The 17483-nt window shown below is 44.7% G+C and overlaps 1 protein-coding gene across 1 annotated transcript in view; it reads left to right on the top strand.

Moving 5' to 3' along the window:
• GALNTL5 (polypeptide N-acetylgalactosaminyltransferase like 5) overlaps positions 1–17483 on the top strand; it is a gene marked incomplete at both ends in the record, with an annotated part of 53872 nt that overhangs the window by 23652 nt on the left and 12737 nt on the right. Inside the window, 5 exons of the mRNA XM_081102625.1 lie at positions 9191–9304; positions 10016–10136; positions 12069–12235; positions 15398–15520; positions 16050–16299. Of these exons, the coding sequence (XP_080958751.1) occupies positions 9191–9304; positions 10016–10136; positions 12069–12235; positions 15398–15520; positions 16050–16299 (775 nt within the window). The remainder of the gene's footprint in view (positions 1–9190; positions 9305–10015; positions 10137–12068; positions 12236–15397; positions 15521–16049; positions 16300–17483) is intronic.

The raw sequence follows: 17483 nt of genomic DNA, 5'->3' as shown, positions 1-17483 counted from the left end.
TGTGTGATGTTAAATTTGCAAATACTTCATCACCAGGGAAATTAGTCAAGCACTCTGAAAGTATTTTTACGCTTATTGTGGTGTACAGGGAGATATTACAATAAGTTTAATCAATTTATCAGTCATCGTTTTTATCAATGTTGTTTTTATATCATTTTTATTTGTTTTATATCATGTTTTTGTTGTTTTTAGGTCATGTCTTGATTGTTATAGCATGTTGTTATTGTTTATTTATTAATCAATTTACATATTATTTTCATATACATTTTACTAGTTTTCTTTCATCTCTGGCCGTTCTATTATTGAGAAAGGGCATACAGCGATATTAAAATATTTCTTCTAATTAATGTCCTTTCAATGTGCATGAATCTGTGCATTGGGCCACTAGTTAGTAAAATAAGAAAACTGGGGAGGTATATTTTTATAAATGTTCACACCCAAAGAGAATTCCCCCAAATATTATTATTTTATTTTTTTTAGAAAATAGATTTCATAGAGAGGAAGGGAGAGGGAGAAAGAGATAGAAACATCACCGATGGCTGTCTGCTGCACACCCCCTTACTGGGGATGGAGCCCGGAACCTCCTGGTTCATAGGTGGATGCTCAACCACTGAGCCACACTGGTGGGACCCAAATATTCTTAATATATTAGGCCGCTTTAGAGAAAATGGTCTTATTTTATTTTTCAGTAATAATCCTATTATACTAATGCAAGTGTGTATTTTCTATATTAAATTTAATTGGCTCCTCACCTATATTCTCTTTTAACTAGTTTCCAGTTGCTTTTAGTTTTTGGAGAAAGTTAAGATGAAAGTTCCTCAGAGTTTAGACATTTAACAGGAAGATATGGTGGCCATTTAAGTGGAAACAGCTTTGTTCTGTTTTCAGTTGTTTTAATCCACCCATTTCCCCCAATTAGAAGTTATCTTCTCTTATATATTTGACTAGAGGCCCGGTGCAATAATTGGGGGGGGGGGGGGCAGGGGGGAAGTGGGTGGTCCCTTAGCCCAGTATGCACGCTCTCCAATCTGGGACCTCTCAGGGGATGTCCGCTTGCTAGTTTAGGCCCGATCCCACAGGCGGACATCCCTCTCCCAATCCAGGACAGCTGGCTCCCAACCGCTCGCCTGCCTGCTTGCCTGATTACGCCCTAACCACTTCCCTGCCAGCCTGATCAACACCTAACTGCTTCCCTGCTGGCCCAATTGCTCCCAACTGCCCTCCCCTGCCGGCCTGGTCACCCCTAACTGCCCTCCGCTGCAGGCCTGGTCCCCCCAACTGCTCTCCCCTTCAGGCCTGGTTGCTCCTAACTGCCCTCCCATGCCAGCCATCTTGCGATTGTGGTTGCCACCATCTTTGAGGGTGTGGCAGTTAATTAGCATATTCCCTCCTTATTGGCTGTAGGTACCACCATCTTTGCAATGCATGAGGGTCAATTAGCATATTCCCTCTTTATTAGATAGGATACTTTTTCTTTTTTAATTAAATCTTTATTGTTCAGATTATTACAGTTGTTCCTCTTTTTTCCCCCCATAGCTCCCCTCCACCCCGTTCCCACCCCACTTTCTGCCCTTACCCCCCCACCACTGTCCACATCCATAGGTGTATGATTTTTGTCCAGTCTCTTCCTGCACCCCCACACCCCTTTCCCCCCTAAGAACAGTCAGTCCATTCCCTTTCTATGCCCCTGATTCTATTCTATTCACCAGTTTATTCTGTTCATCAGATTATTTATTCACTTGATTTTTAGATTCACTTGTTGATAGATGTGTATTTGTTGTTCATAATTTGTATCTTTACCTTTTTCTTCTTCTTCCTCTTCTTAAAGGATACCTTTCAGCATTTCATATAATACTGGTTTGGTGGTGATGAACTCCTTTAGCTTTTCCTTATCTGTGAAGCTCTTTATCTGACCTTCAATTCTGAATGATAGCTTTGCTGGGTAAAGTAATCTTGGTTGTAGGTTCTTGGTATTCATCACTTTGAATATTTCTTGCCACTGCCTTCTGGCCTGCATAGTTTCTGTTGAGAATCAGGTGACAGTCGTATGGGTACTCCCTTGTAGGTAACTGACTGTTTTTCTCTTGCTGCTTTTAAGATTCTCTCTTTATCTTTTGCTCTTGGCATTTTAACACATTGTATGCGGGAAACGTATTTATACGTTTTACATTGACTGTAAGTAGTAGAGCGTGGGACACATATTAATACGTTTTTTATAGACTAGCGGTAGAATGCGGGTAACGTATAAATACATAAACTAAAGTTATCGTAATTTTACTGAACGTTGCCATTTGTGCAAAAAATTAGCAAAAATGGCCCGCGCCACCTGTTAGCGCGCAATAAAAACTACCCACAAACAATGTGTTAATTATGATGTGTCTTGGTGTGGTTCTCTTTGGATTCCTTTTGTTTGGGATTCTCTGGGCTTCCTGCACTTGTAAGTCTATTTCTTTCACCAGGTAGGGGAAGTTTTCTGTCATTATTTCTTCAAATAGGTTTTCAATATCTTGCTCTCTCTCTTCTTCTGGTACCCCCATAATTCGGATATTGGTACGCTTGAAGTTGTCCCAGAGGCTCCTTACACTATCTTCATATTTTTTTATTTTTTCTTTTTGTTTTTCCGGTTGGGTGTTTTTTGCTTCTTTGTATTTCAAATCTTTGACTTGATTCTTGCGATCCTCTAGCCTGCTATTGGATCTCTGTATAATATTCTTTATTTCAGTCAGTGTATGCTTAATTTCAAGTTGGTCCTTTTTCATAACCTCGAGGGTCTCACAAGATTTCTTGAAGGTCTCATTAAATTTATTGGCGATTTCTAGAAAATTCTTGAAAAACCTTATAACTGTGGTTTTGAACTCTATATCCAGTAGTTTGTTTTCCTCCATTTCTGTCATTTGTGACCTGTTTCTTTGTCTCCGCATTTTTTATGCTTCCCTGTGTTGATAGAGTGGCCCTGTGTGCTAAGTGTCCTATAGGGCCCAGTGGCTCAGCCTCCCCAATTACCTGAGGTGCACACACTTGGTGCACCCCTTTGTGGGCTTTGTGCACAGTCTTGTTGTAGTTAAGCCTTGATTGTTGTAGGTATCACTGGGAGGAATTGACTTCCAGGCCAATTGGCTGTGAGAGTCAGCTGTGTTTATGGTGGGAGAACTTCTGTGCTGGAGACACCCTTATGAGGCAAGACTTGCTTCAGTGGGGCTTTGGTGCTCACTGAGTCTGCCCCCTGAGTGTGTCCCTTATGGATCTGAGGAGTTTTAATCTGGATGGTCCCACTCTGACCACTGGGTACACTGGCTCTTGGATCTCTAAGGAGGTGCTAATTTAGCCTCTGCCTGAGGCTACCCAGCAGGAGCTACAAAGAGATCTGCATATTCCTCTTCTTTGTTTGAGGTTTGGAGGTGCCCAAATGAGGCCCAGCTGTGAAGCAATGCAAGCTGGTGTGGGGTCTTGGGCCTTCTCTTGGAAGTTTTGGGTCTGTTTGGCCCAGCTGCAGTTTGTTAGGTAATTTTCAGATTGCAAAGGGCCAGGCGTTTCATATGCAAAAGCCTCTGCACACAGCTTGGGTGGGGCGGGGTCTCAGGGGGTCAACAGGGTGGACCAAGCAGCTACAGCTGCTCCTTAGTCCTACCATAAGAGGCCCCAGGTCTCAGTATCCCGGTAATCACTGCAAGCACCTCCGAGAGAAGGCTGCCCTTGAGTTATGCCTGCTGCCAGACAGTCCAGTTTCTCCCCGTATGAGTCTGGGTCCCCAGAGACTCGCCCAGAACTGGAGTTCAGAGTAGTCGGGAGCTTGAGACTCCCTCCCGATTGAAAAAGACAACCGAGTCCACAGTTGCCAGCCCTTGCCGTGTGCGCCTCCGTACCTCTGCACTTGACTTCCGCACCTCCTCTGAGTCTCAGTGTGCTTTTCTCTTTCCTTCTAGTTGTAGAATTTCCACTCAGCCAGCCTTCCTGTGGTTCTGGATGATGTCCGTTTTGTCTTTTAGTTGTATTTTTGAATTTGTTGTGGGAGGCAGCAATTTCCGGTGTTTACCTATGCCACTATCTTGGTTTCTCTCAGGATACTTTTTCTTTGCATAATCAAATGTCTCATTTTTAAAGTGTCCTTCATTCCATCAATAAGCATTTATTGTGCAACCAGGATCTTTGTCAAGGTGTTAAACACTGTGTCCTGGGAGAATGTGCCCATATTAGCAAACTTCCCCTCATCCAACTTCATATCCCCTCCGTTGACCCAGGGGGGTCAGGCCTCAGTGCAGGCCCAGCCCCCGACTGCCAGGTGGGCTGGAGGAGCTGCCTGCTTTCTCAGGGAACACTCTCCTCTCCCTGAGCAGACCAGCACATCCCAGGCCTGGCTGTGTTGTCACTTGACCCTAGTCATTGAGCTGGTGCCCAGGCGAGAACCTGGGGGGTGAGCCTGAGGATGGAGGACACATGTTGCCTTGCAAAGCAGAGGCCTCTCCATCACCCTCAAGCAGAGGGGGAGAGCTGGCCTCTGACAGGGAGGAGGGGCCATTTCTGTAGGCCCAGAGGGTCCCTGTGGGTCTAGGGCAGCGATGGCTAACGTATGACACGCGTGTCAGAGTTGACACACGAACTCATTTTTTTGGTTGATTTTTCTTTGTTAAATGGCATTTAAGTACATAAAATAAATATCAAAAATATAAGTCTGTGTTTTACTATGGTTGCAAAGATCAAAAAATTTCTGTATGTGACACAGCACCGGAGTTAAGTTAGGGTTTTTCAAAATGCCGACACACCGAGCGCAAAAGGTTCGCCATCACTGGCCTAGGGTTTCAGTCGTGATCCTACCCAGACATCCCATCCTGAGTCTCCGAGTCTCCTTCCCCCCCTGGGAAGAAGAGCCAGGGTTGGGAAGTCAGCCTTCCCTGGACTCTGCTGCCCTGCTCACCACCCTCTGGGCACAGCCTGCCTGCTCTGCCAGCTGGAGGTAGGGCAGAGTTCCTTCCCATGCCATTCAGGACGCCCTCTGGTGGTGATGACTCACGCTCAGCCTTTCATTGCCTTCTTCAAATGCCCCCACAGCATCAAGCAACAGCCATCTGGGCCATGTACTTATTGCTACTCCCTGCCCCGCCTCTCAGAACATTCCTTCCCACCAGTATTCCATCCCGGGGGGGCCGCCACTGAGTTGTAAAGAGGACCCTGCCACAGCGTTCCAGGGCGATGGGAACGCCACCTCTCCACCAGCAGTGAGGTCCTCAGGGCCGCCAGATGAGCAGTGACCAGCTCCCAAATCCCATTTCATTTTATTTTTTTTTTAATCCTCAGCCGAGGATATTTTTTCCATTGATTTTTTTTAAGGAGGGGGGGAAAGTAGGAGGGAGAGAGTGAGAAACCTCATGTGACATACTCATATCACTTGGTTGCCTCCACACACACCCAGACCTGCAACCCCAGTGCGTGCCCTTGACTGTGAATCGAACCCTCAACCCTCTGATGCGAGGCCCGGCGTTCTAACAACTGAGCCACACCAGCCAGGGCCAAATCCAACTTTAGAGTCTCATTCTCAGCACCACCTGTCCTTGACTTGCAGATGACCGCCTTCTCACGGCATCCTCCCATGGCCTTCCCTCTGTGCTTGCACCCCTGGGTCTCTTCTGGTCTTCGTATAAGGACACCCATCAGATTGGATCAGGGCCCGCCAGTCTGGCCTTATTCAGGGACCCCATCTCCAAATGTGGTCAGTGAGCGTTAGTATTTCAACATATGATGTTTGGGGGACACCATTCAGCTCGTGGCAGCATTCCATTCCCATGGGAAAGTGAGATACTAACCGCCGATTGGCATCTCTGGGTGCGTGTGTGACCCAGGCCACAGGTGTGCTGTCTTCGAGGTGACACACGGCTGTCAGCTGCTCTGTGGGTCACCCCCACGGTTCAGCATGTGGAGGTTTTCTCTGGGGCCTGTCTTCTCATCATGGAATGATTCTCCCAGCTGATGCCTCGGGTACAACAAGCTGGCTGCCAGGACCCTGTGTGCGCGGTGGAAACGGGGCCATGTGGGCCAGACGGTCTTGAGCCCCAGGTTGCCTTCTGCAGTTCTCAGCCCCTGCAGGCTTCCGTCTGCGGGGTCTGTGCAGGGCAGGGTGGGAGAATGGACTGTTCTGCACATGAATTCATCGCCTTTCCTAAACCCGCCCCTCAATGTGTCGGCCGACATGCCTGTACCTCCACATCCCATGCTGCTCCGTGATCTGCTGGACTCGGTCCCCCTCAGGGTCCTGTCACCACGCGCTCAGACTGTGATTTCCTCTGTCCATCTAAAATCTTTATCACATGTCCATAGCCTTCTGTCTTCCAAACCTGTGCTACAATCTCATGCAGTCCTTTATCTATTCTTTCCCCAGGAGGGTTTTTAGCTTTACTATTATTTTTATTTTCATTTTTTTTAATCCTCACCCAAGGATATTTTTCCATTGATTTTTAGAGAAAGTGGAAGAGAGAGGGAAAGACAGAGCGAAACATCGATGTGAGAGAAACATCCATTGGTTGCCTCTCACATGCACCCCAAACAGGTTCAAACCCACAACCTAGGTATGTGCCCTGACCAGGAATTGAACCCTCAACCTTTGGGTGTATGGGATGACATTCCAACCAACTGAGCCACCTGGACAAGGCTTTAGTTTTATATATTTTTTTACATTTTTCTTGTTGAAAGTATTACATTTGTTCCCTTTTCCCCCCCATTGACCCCCTCTAGCTCACACCCACCCCCCACCCCAGACCTTCACTACCCCACTATCTGCGTCCATGGGTTACACATATAAGCATACAAGATCTTTGGTTGATTACCTCCCACTCACCCACCTTCCCCTACTTTCCCGCCAAGATTCTGCACTCTGTCCCATGCTTCCATGTCTCTGGATCCACTCTGTTCATCAGTTTATTTTGTTACTTAGATTCCACATATGAGTGCCATCATGTGATACTTGTCTTTCTCTGACTGACCTATTTCACTTAGCATGATACTCTCCAGCTCCCTCCATGCTGTCTCAAAGGGTAAGAGATCCTTCTTTTTTACAGCTGCATAGTATTCCATGGTGTAAATGTACCACAGCTTTTTTATCCGCTCGTCTACTGATGGGCACTTGGGCTGTTTCCAGATTTTAGCTATTGTAAACTGTGCTGCTATGACCATAGGGGTGCATACATTCTTTCTGATTGGTGTTTCAGGTTTCTTAGGATATGTTCCTAGAAGTGGAATCACTGGGTCAATGGCAGTTCCATATTTAATTTTTTGAGGAACCTCCATGCTGTTTTCCATAATGGCTGCACCAGTCTGCATTCCCACCAGCAGTGCACGAGGATTCCCTTTTCTCCACATCCTCGACAGCACTTGTCATTTGTTGATTTGTTGATGGTAGCCATTCTGACAGGTGAGGTGATACTCATTGTCATTTTAATTTGCATCTCTCGGATGATCAGTGACTTTGAGCATTTTTCATGTCTCTTGGCCATCTGTACATCCTCTTTGGACAAGTGTTTACTTAGGTCCTTTGCCCATTTTTCAGTTGGATTGTTTGTCTTCCTTTGGTTAAGGTGTGTGAGTTCCTTATATGTTTTGGGGATTAACCCTTTATCAGATGTATCGTTGCCAAATATGTTCTCCCGCACAGTGGGCCCCTTTCCGTTTTGTTGGCGGCGGCTTCTGCTGCGGAAGCTGTTTATTTTGATGTCGTCCTGTTTGTTATTTTCTCCTTCGTTTCCTTTGCCTGGGGCTTTAGCTTTACTTTCATCCCTAGTAGAGACACGAGGAGAAGAGCCAGGAGTCATAATTAATCTCGTAATTATGAAGTATTTCCAACCTGAAGGAAATATAGAGAAAAATGCCACACACACCAGGTACACCTCACCAAGATTTGTCAAACTTCATTGTTTTGACACATCCACTTCAGAGCTTTATTATTTGATTTTTGGAGCGAGAGAGGGAGAGAGAGAAATGTCGATTTGTTGTTCTACTTAGTTATGCATTCATTGGTTGATTCGTATTTGTGTCCTGACCCGGGACTGAACCTGCAACCTTGGCATTTCAGGACAACGCACTAACCAACTGAGCGACCTAGACAGGGCTCAGAGGGTTGTGTGTGCGTGGGGTGTGTGTGTGTGTGTACTTTTTTAAGCATTAGGAGCTCTCATTGTCCTCCCCTGGATCCTCCCCCACGGGAGCAATCACTATGCTAAACCTGTGTATAGTTGCGTGCACTCCCGCCCCCCCAGCCCCCACCCCCCATTATTTGCTGCATATGGTGTGGCCACAAACAATTGCACTGCTTCTCATGTTTTGCAAATGTGTATCGGTAGCGTCAGACCCTATTTGTCTTTGGAAAACATTGTTTTCTGATATTTCACAGTATTGATCCCTAGAGCTGCAGCTGCTTCATTCCCAGCACTGATGGAACAGCCTCCCTTTCCCAGTTCTTCTGTAGAGAGAAACAGAAGCTGTGTCCTGTTTCTATCACAAACACGACTTCAAGAATCGTGCTCATGCATGTCTCGTGGGGGCCTCCCCAGGGTGCACTCCTAGGGGTGTGTACCCTACGTACAGATTCAACCTAACTCCGTGCTACCAACTCGGTTGCGCCATTTCGCCGTCCCTCAGGGGGTACCACAGTTTTCACTGCCCGTTTTCCCCATGTGGTGAATATAGTATGAATACTGTATTCACACGGCATGTGATATTGTATTTTTATGTTTTTAACAGTCTGATTGGTGTTAAATCAGATTTTTAAAATAGAGACCTATACTATCACCCCAAGATGGACTGATGCGTAAACCTTTCACATCATTTCTATTAACTACATGCTCAGGAGTATCGACCAGTGACTTCTAATTATATTGTATGTTTTATAAGCATCTCATACATTTTTATGTTATGTGATCTTATGAATATCAGTTTTAAGAGTTGCTGATAATAGAAGAAAGTATACTATCTTATCAAAATACATAATAAACATTGATAGCAAAATGATTGTTTTTAAAATGCTGAAAATGGAATTTAAGTCAAGTAGGTGACCCTACAAACCATTGAAATGTCTAATACAGCTTCTCCCAAATCCTTCTGCTTTAGGAAATTTAAGAATGGACCCTAAAAAATGCTAGATTTACAATGCGAAATGTCACAGTCCTGTGTTTACTCTGTGGAACCTTGACACTTGGGATCTTGTCAGCTCTGTTATATGTACATTTTCACCGTGATCATGTGAGCAACTGGCAGAAGAAAACCCAGGCGCCTGCATCAGTTTGGAAACTTGATAAAAAGTTGCAACAGCAAGCTATCCACAGCGCAGGGCAAATACCACGCTCAAGGCAAATACCAGGACAACATGTAAGAACTGAAAGACCTAACAAAGATCAAACTAAAGAATGGCGTCCATTTTTTAAATTAGGTAACTATTTTGAATTTCTCTGTTAGCCATTTTAAGGGGAAAATATGTCATATATTTAATATTTGCAAGAGAGAATGTCCTTTTAGACCAATTCAATTTTTAAATTATGAAATATTTTTATATGCTATATACAAAAAATAATAGAATAGGTGTGTATACATTTAGCACCTGAATTTAACAATTTTTAAATATAGTTTGTTATATTTGTTTAGGTAGCTTTCTGTTTTTCATAAAGAATAAATTTTAATAGGTAGACTTAAAAATATCACCCCTTTTAAAAAAATATCACCCCTTTGCCCTAGCTGGTTTGGCTCAGTGGATGGCTCTGTGGACTGAAGGGTCCCAGGTTCGATTCCAATCAAGGGCACATGCCCAGATTGCAGGCTCGATCCCCAGTAGGGGGCATACAGGAGTCAGCCAATCAATGATTCTCTTTGGGGCATACAGGAGTCAGCCAATCAATGATTCTCTTTCATCATTGCTGTTTCTATCTCTCCCTCTCCCTTCCTCTCTGAAATCAATAAAAATATGTAAAAAATGTTATCCCTTTATCAAAGTGATGGTAGTAAGTCAATACTTAGTGACTCTAATTACCTATTCTTACAGATGAGAATTTTAACTATTCGGACCCAGAATTTCTTCATGGGATTTTACTATATGGACTTAATACCATTGTCAGTAAAAGCTTGGGCAATCAGAGACATGTGCCAGATACCAGAGATAAAATGTATGTTTCTCCATTTCTTTTGTATTGAAATATAATTGACATATCACATTATATTAGTTTCAGGTGTACAACATAATGAATTTATATTAGTGTATATTGTAAAATAATCACAATAAATTTAGTTAACATCAGTCACCATACATCGTTTCAAAATATATTTTTTTCTTGTGATGAGAACTTTTAAGATCAATTCTCCTCGCAACTTTTATTTTTATTTTTTTAAATATGTTTTTATTGATTTTATAAAGAGAGAAAGGGAGAGGGAAAGAGAGATAGAAACATCAATGAGAAAGAAACATCAACATGGATTGGCTGCCTCCTGCACACCCCCTGCTGGGGATCGAGACCAAAACCTGGTCATTGAACCAGCAACCTCTTATTGCATGGGTTGACGCTCAAACACTGAGCCACGCTGGCCAGGCTCTCCTTGCAACTTTTAAATATGAAATACAGTGGTATTACCTACAGTCACCATGCTGTCTGTACACCCCAGGACTTATTTACTTTATAACTGGGAGTTTGTACCTTTGACCTGCTCCTTTCACTCATTTCACCCACCCTCTGCCTCTGGCAACCACCAATCGGTTCTCTATCTCTGAGCTTGGTTTTCCTGGCCGGGGGCGGGGTAAGGGGGGAGGGAAGGGGGGAGGGATATGGGAGTTGTTGTTGTTTAGATTCCGCATGTAAGTGAGATTATATGAATTTGTCTTTTTCTGACTTATTCTACTTAGCATAATGCCCTCAAGGTCCATCCATGTTGTTGCAAATGGCAAGATTTCCTTCTTTTTATGGTTCCATTTTTTGATGGAACTTTTTATGGTTTTATTATAACTTTTTTTTAATCCATTCATCCACCAGTGGACACTGGATTGTTTCCATGTGTTGGCTACTGTAAGCAATGCTGTAATGAACATGGGGTGCAGATAGCTTTTCGAGGTCGTGTTTTTGTTATCTTCAGATAAGTGCCTATAGTGGAATTGTTGAACCGTGTGGCAGCTTTATTTTTAACTTTTGAGGAAGCTCCCTACTGCTTCCTATAGTGGCTGCACCAATTTAAATTCATTCCTACCCACTGAGCTCCAGGGCTCCCTTTTCTCCACAGCCTCGCCCACACTTGCTACTCCTTGTCTTTTTTATAACAGCCATTCTAACAGGTGTGAGGGGATATCTCATTTTGGTTTTGACCTGCATTTCCCTGATGATTAGTGATGCTGAGCATCTTTTCGTGTACCTGTTGGCCATCTGTATGTATTCTTTAGAACAATATCTATTCAGATCTTCTGCCCACTTAACAAATCGTATTGTTTGTTTGCCGTTGAGTTGTGAGAGTTCTTTATATATTTTAGATATAGCCCCTTACCAGGTATGTGGTTTGCAAACATTTTCTCTCATTCACTAGGTTGCCTTTTCATTTTATTAATGGCTCACCTTTGTAATGCAGGAGCTTTTTAGTTTGATGCAGTCCAACTTATTTATTTTTGCTTTTGTTGCCCTTATTTTTGTCAAAACCAAAAAAACATCGCCAAGATTGATCTCAATGAGCTTACCACCTATGTTTTCTTCTAGAAGTTTTATGCTTTCTGGTCTTAGTTCAAGTCTTTAAATCTATGTTGAATTGACTTTTTGTGTGTGGTGTAAGATAGTGGTCCAGTGTCATTCTTTTGCATGTGGCTGTCCAGTTTTCCCAACACAATTTATAGAAGAGACTGTCTTTACCCCATTGTATATTCTTGCCTCCGTTGTCATAAATTAGTTGAGCATATATTCATGGGCTTATTTCTGGACTCTAATCTGTTTCTTTGATCCACATGTCTATTTTTATGCCAATACCATATTGTTTTGGTTACTATAGCTTTGTAATATAGTTTGAAACCAGGTTAGCTGCAATCCCAAAACATGAATCATTTTTCTTCCTCTCATCTATGCCTACAGGTGTCTTAAAAAACGCTACCCAACCAGGCTACCTTCTGCCAGCATTGTCATTTGTTTCCACAATGAAGAATTCAACACCTTGTTTCGGACAGTGTCCAGTGTCATGAACCTCACTCCACACCAGATCCTTGAAGAAATTATTTTGGTGGATGACATGAGCGAATTTGGTAAGACAGAACACTAGTAGTCTGCCTAATCCACTTGGAAGGCAGTGCTATCTCTGGTGGCATGTGAGTTATTTTACACAACAGTTTTGGGTGGTGTTGAGGCAGGCACTGAGCTACATGCTATTGCTACGCTGGGGTGGATGTAAGAACCGGTCTTACATTATTGGGCACATTGGGTGGTTAGTGCTTCCATGAGGTAAACGTAGGGGCACCCACCTGGTCTTTAGAGATCATTGATGACAATCGGGAAGAAGTGACATCTAAACTGAGGGGTGGAAGGGTGAATTGGAATTATCTAGATCAGTGGTGCTCAACCTTGGCTGCACATTAGAATCACCTGGGAATCTTTTTAAAATCCTGATTTCTGGGCCTCATCCTCCGGAAATTCTGTTTCTTTGTTACTAATGTTGTGGCCCCATCCCATAACAAAGAAACAGAATTGCCAGAGGATGAGGCCCAGAAATCAGGATTTTAAAAAGATTCCCAGGTGAGTCTAATGTGCAGCCAAGGTTGAGGACCACTGATCTAGATGGTCAGGAAGGAAGCAGTATTTTAGGCAGAGGAAATAGCATCAAAAGGCCCAGAGGCAAGAGAAAATGTGGTGAGTTTGGAATAGTTCTGTATTTTATGTAGTTTATGTCTGAGTGTAGAGTTGAGGGGAAGGGTGGACATAGAAGCAGAGATATAAAAAGGCAAGCGCTTAGGAAAGGCATTATTCAGATTTTATCTGGAGAAAATGAGGAGCTCTTACAGGCTTAATGCAGGGGAAAGACATGATCTAGGTTCTTCCCATGAAAGAATTCTAATTGGACCAAGTACAGGTAAGTGATTATCCCTGCTTGCTCACTGGTTTAAAGAACTGTGATACTAGTACAAAAATCTGATTAACTACGCTTAGCACTTAAAATTCGTTGTTTGTTTTACAACTTAAGTACAAACCAGAGGCCAGCCCAAAGGACCCAGATTAGTAAAAAGATTACAGGTCCTTGAAAAAATGATTGGAGTCTACAAGTCCCTGTGGGGTCCATTTCCCATGGAAGCAATGCATCTTTCCCAATCACCGTGAATCTGACCCACTGTGGGCTGAGGAAAAAAAGGACAGACAGTAGGAAGAAGAGCAGAAAGGAAGAAACTCCAGGTGTGTCAACTCAGAGGTGGACTCTAACTCGAGCTAATGTCAGCTACATTTAGGGATTTCCCTTCTGGCCAGGCACCATCACACACGACGTTATTTCTACAGGAGCCATCCTATTCAGCACAGCACTGTTTATTTCTAGTCTTGTGCATGGGAGGGAATGTGGAGAGATGGTCAAATTCCTTAGCTGATCAGTAGCAGGGAGCAACAAATTTTACCACATGCTGGGCAAGACGTCCCCAGAAAAGCCATGAGCAGGGGACAAGGTGGGATCTTCCGCTACCAGCCGTGGGCAAAATACGGCCCGCGGGCCGGATCCGGCCCGTTTGAAATGAATAAAACTAAAAAAAAAAGACCGTACCCTTTTATGTAATGATGTTTACTTTGAATTTATATTCAAAGTGTAGTTCACACAAACACTCCATCCATGCTTTTGTTCCGGCCCTCCGGTCCAGTTTAAGAACCCATTGTGGCCCTCGAGTCAAAAAGTTTGCCCACCCCTGCGCTAGACTGTGGAGTTCTCTACCTTCTCACCCAGAAGGACGGGTTGTGCGGTGGAGATCCAGTCCCAGGATAACCATGGGACACCTCCCCCATGAGTTCAGAGAATACCTGGTGACCTGCTCCTACGTTCTGTAGGCATGAGGTGAATCGCTGCTGATGCCCAAGACTGGGGTGTGCGCCAGCCTAGATACCTCTCCGTGTCCTCCTTGACCCACAGTCACCCACCCCACCAAGGAGCTTAGTCTTTGACTCTCGCAGAACCTCAGCACAGAAAATGCAGGAAATGGGGTGTTCTGTGTTCTGATGGACCTCAGGATGGACATATTCCCGCTTTTCACTTGCAACAATTTCACCGGTAGGAGAATTTTTTGAACTGAAGCTTGCCTTTCTTTCCCAGCTGACCAGTAGTCTGCCAACGGACTCCCTCAGCCTGGGAGCAGGAGATGGGTCCCGGGATCTGCCCACACTGAGTTACACCAGAGGCATGTCCAGAGCTGACCTCTGTGCCCACCTTTCGCAGAGTCCTGGTCCCTGTTGACCATAAGCCAACAACAAGCCTGTCTCCTAGGAACGCAGGCCCTCCACTCCATGTCAGCAATTACTGCTGAATGCCCATTTCCCCCTCAGTCTAACCTCCAGACTTCTTCTGTGTCCAGGAGGGCAGAAGGTGTTTGCCGACATCTGAGCCCAGCTGCTGCCCCTGCCTCGCAAGGGCCTCTGAGCAGGGCCCTGGCCTCTGTTTAAAGACCTGGAAGGAGATCCCTCCTCCTCCAAGATGACAATGAACCTGCGTCCTTTGATCCCCACCTCCTGGTCCAGATTTCTAGGATTAGGAATTTAGTCTCTGAGGCATCTGTATCCATCTCACCTGAGCCCAGCCTTCGTTATCATCATCACATTAACCTCTAAATCAGTGGTTCTCAACCGTGGCTGCACATTAGAATCACCTGGGAATCTTTTTAAAATCCTAATTTCTGGGCCTCATCCTCCGGAAATTCTGTTTCTTTGTGATGGGGTGGGGCCACAACATTAGTAACAAAGAAACAGAATTTCCAGAGGATGAGGCCCAGAAATCAGGATTTAAAAAAGATTCCCAGGTGATTCTAATGTGCAGCCAAGGTTGAGAACCACTGCTCTAAATATTGAGCGACTGTTAGGTACCGAGGGAACTGAGACTCAAGTGGTTTGATAACTTGGGTAAGAGTTACCACCCAGGTAGAAGCGCAGGTGTGAGTAATAAAGCCAGACTGCTCCAAAACACCGTAACTCATGCTTCAATTAAAATTGTCAGAGTGGTTTATTGAAATAGAGCTATTGCACTAGGAGCAAAAGGATATTTACAGCCGACTTCAGTGCTGAAATGCTCTTCCTTCTCTTCCTCACGTAGAATAACATTTTCCTTTCAAGTGAGAACCTCTTGGATTACCATGGTTTTTAGGAATCAATCAAAACTGTGCTCAGCTGTTTTCATTTCTGCAGTGATTGTTTACACATTGTCAAGTCTTGCACTTGATTCCCCTCAGATGATCTGAAAGAAAAACTAGACTTTCACCTGGAAATGTTTCGGGGAAAGATTAAAGTAATAAGAACCACAAAGAGAGAGGGGCTGATTCGCGCCAGGCTGATTGGAGCGGCGCACGCTTCAGGTATGAACACTTCCCTGGGGACATGAGGCCTTTCCGCCCCCCCGCCCATCCCCGGCAAAGAACCCCCCCAGAGGCCCTCTACGTCTCCACGCGCCTAAACAGAGCCTGGACCTGTATTTGAGTCTCATGAAAATTTAATTTTCTTTTGACTGAAAGTATGTTGCTTCAAAACATCCATTTGTTATTTCAAATAAGTAGGCGATGTCAGCTCAATTGAGCTGAGTGGTCAAAGCCCAGATAAAAAATATTTTTAATCAAAGGCTAGCTCAGTTCTCCCAGCTTCTTTAGAATCTTCCCCAAGCCTCCTCTCTCACCCGCAGTCCCCTGCTCCCTCTGCACATCTGTCGTGGATGATGTCCCACATTTTGGTACAAAATATGTGTCTCTTCTCTCCCCCCAGTGGGATTGAAAGCACCTTGAGAGACACACACACAGCAAATATTCCACAAACTGGTTGTGTTGGGCTTGGGCTTGGGTTGTGAGGTGTTTCATCCACATGGTGAACACGAGCCTGTTCCTGCCTCCCCAGGGGACGTGCTGGTGTTCCTGGACAGCCACTGTGAAGTGAACAGGGTCTGGCTGGAGCCCTTGCTGGCCGCCATCGCCAAGGACCGCAACATGGTGGTGTGTCCCATGGTGGATTCCATTGACCACCTGACCCTGAACTACTATCCCGCTCCTATCGTAAGAGGAGCTTTCAACTGGCATCTGCGATTTGTATGGGACACTGTTCTCTCTTATGAGATGGATGGACCAGAAGGACCCACCACACCCATCCGGTGAGATTTCTTTAGGTTACGGGGAAATGGCAGATGGGTATGGGTACCTGGGGTGGGGTGGGGGTGGGGGAAAGAAGCCTTCAGAGATTATTTCTTCAATTTCTTGAGCTTCATGATATTTTGTTATTTATCTTGTTTCTAGACGTCTATACTAATAGAATCGAGTAGGTTTTGAATTCCTTCCACTGAAAATGAGCATGTCACCCCAGTTCACCACACCTCTGGGGTTAGTATCCCTCTGGCCTCAAAGATCCATCTTTAGAATGTGGACTTGGCTCTCAGTAGCAAGTTGTATATGCTGATCAATGAACAAAATGCCAGTTCTGTGGATAGAAAAAGCAGATGTCTCTGCCACAGGCCACACTTGTTTCTAAAATATGTTTCCAGGGGCTTCTATCGGTTGAGATGAACATGGTCTGGGAAACTGGACACATTTGTTGTACCAAAATGTGGGACATCATCCACGACAGATGTGCAGAGGGAGCAGGGAACTGCAGGTTAGAGAGGAGGTTCGGGGAAGGTTCTAAAGAAGCTGGGAGAACTGAGCTATGGTTTTTCCTAGATTATTGGTCTGGGAAACCTCTAACTGTGAGAACGATTTGAATGTTGTGACTTTTAACTGCATCGATGAGGCTATTTCTGCAGAGACTGCCTCCAGGCCCCTTTCCATATTTACTGATAACGTTTGACCCCAAGCTCACTTCTCCTCTTTTACCTTAAACCTCTTTGTTTTACAAACCACATGAGTAAATTTTCTAACACTGTAGCCTAGCAAGTCCTTGATCTTTGCCTCTATTAACTCTTGTCTCTTAAACTCACTTTAATCAGGCTTTGCCTTGTCCCCCTCCCCCCTCCCCCCAGCAAAAAAACCAAAACTTGTCAATGGCCTTCCCATTGTTAAATCCAGTGTCCAGTTCTCAGTCCTCATCTCACTTGCTCTGCCTGCTGAGCTCTCCCTTCCTTCTCTTGTACGTGCACACTTCCCTGGAGCTCCTGACCACCACGGCCTCCTGGTCTTCCTCCCACCTCACTGTCACTCCTTCCCATCGTCTCAGCCGAATCTGTGTCTTCTCTCCCACCTCTCACTGTTGAGGTGTCCATGTCTGGGTCCCGTGTCCTCTTCTCCACGTCCCCCCTCCCTCCTCAGAGTGAACCTCATCCTCCTATACTGACGATGCCCGTTA

Source organism: Myotis nattereri (assembly GCF_964212035.1).
Source record: "Myotis nattereri genome assembly, chromosome: 11".
NCBI classification, from domain to species: domain Eukaryota; kingdom Metazoa; phylum Chordata; class Mammalia; order Chiroptera; family Vespertilionidae; genus Myotis; species Myotis nattereri.
Note: the sequence above shows the minus strand (reverse complement) of the source record. Positions and strands in the feature narration are given on the sequence as shown.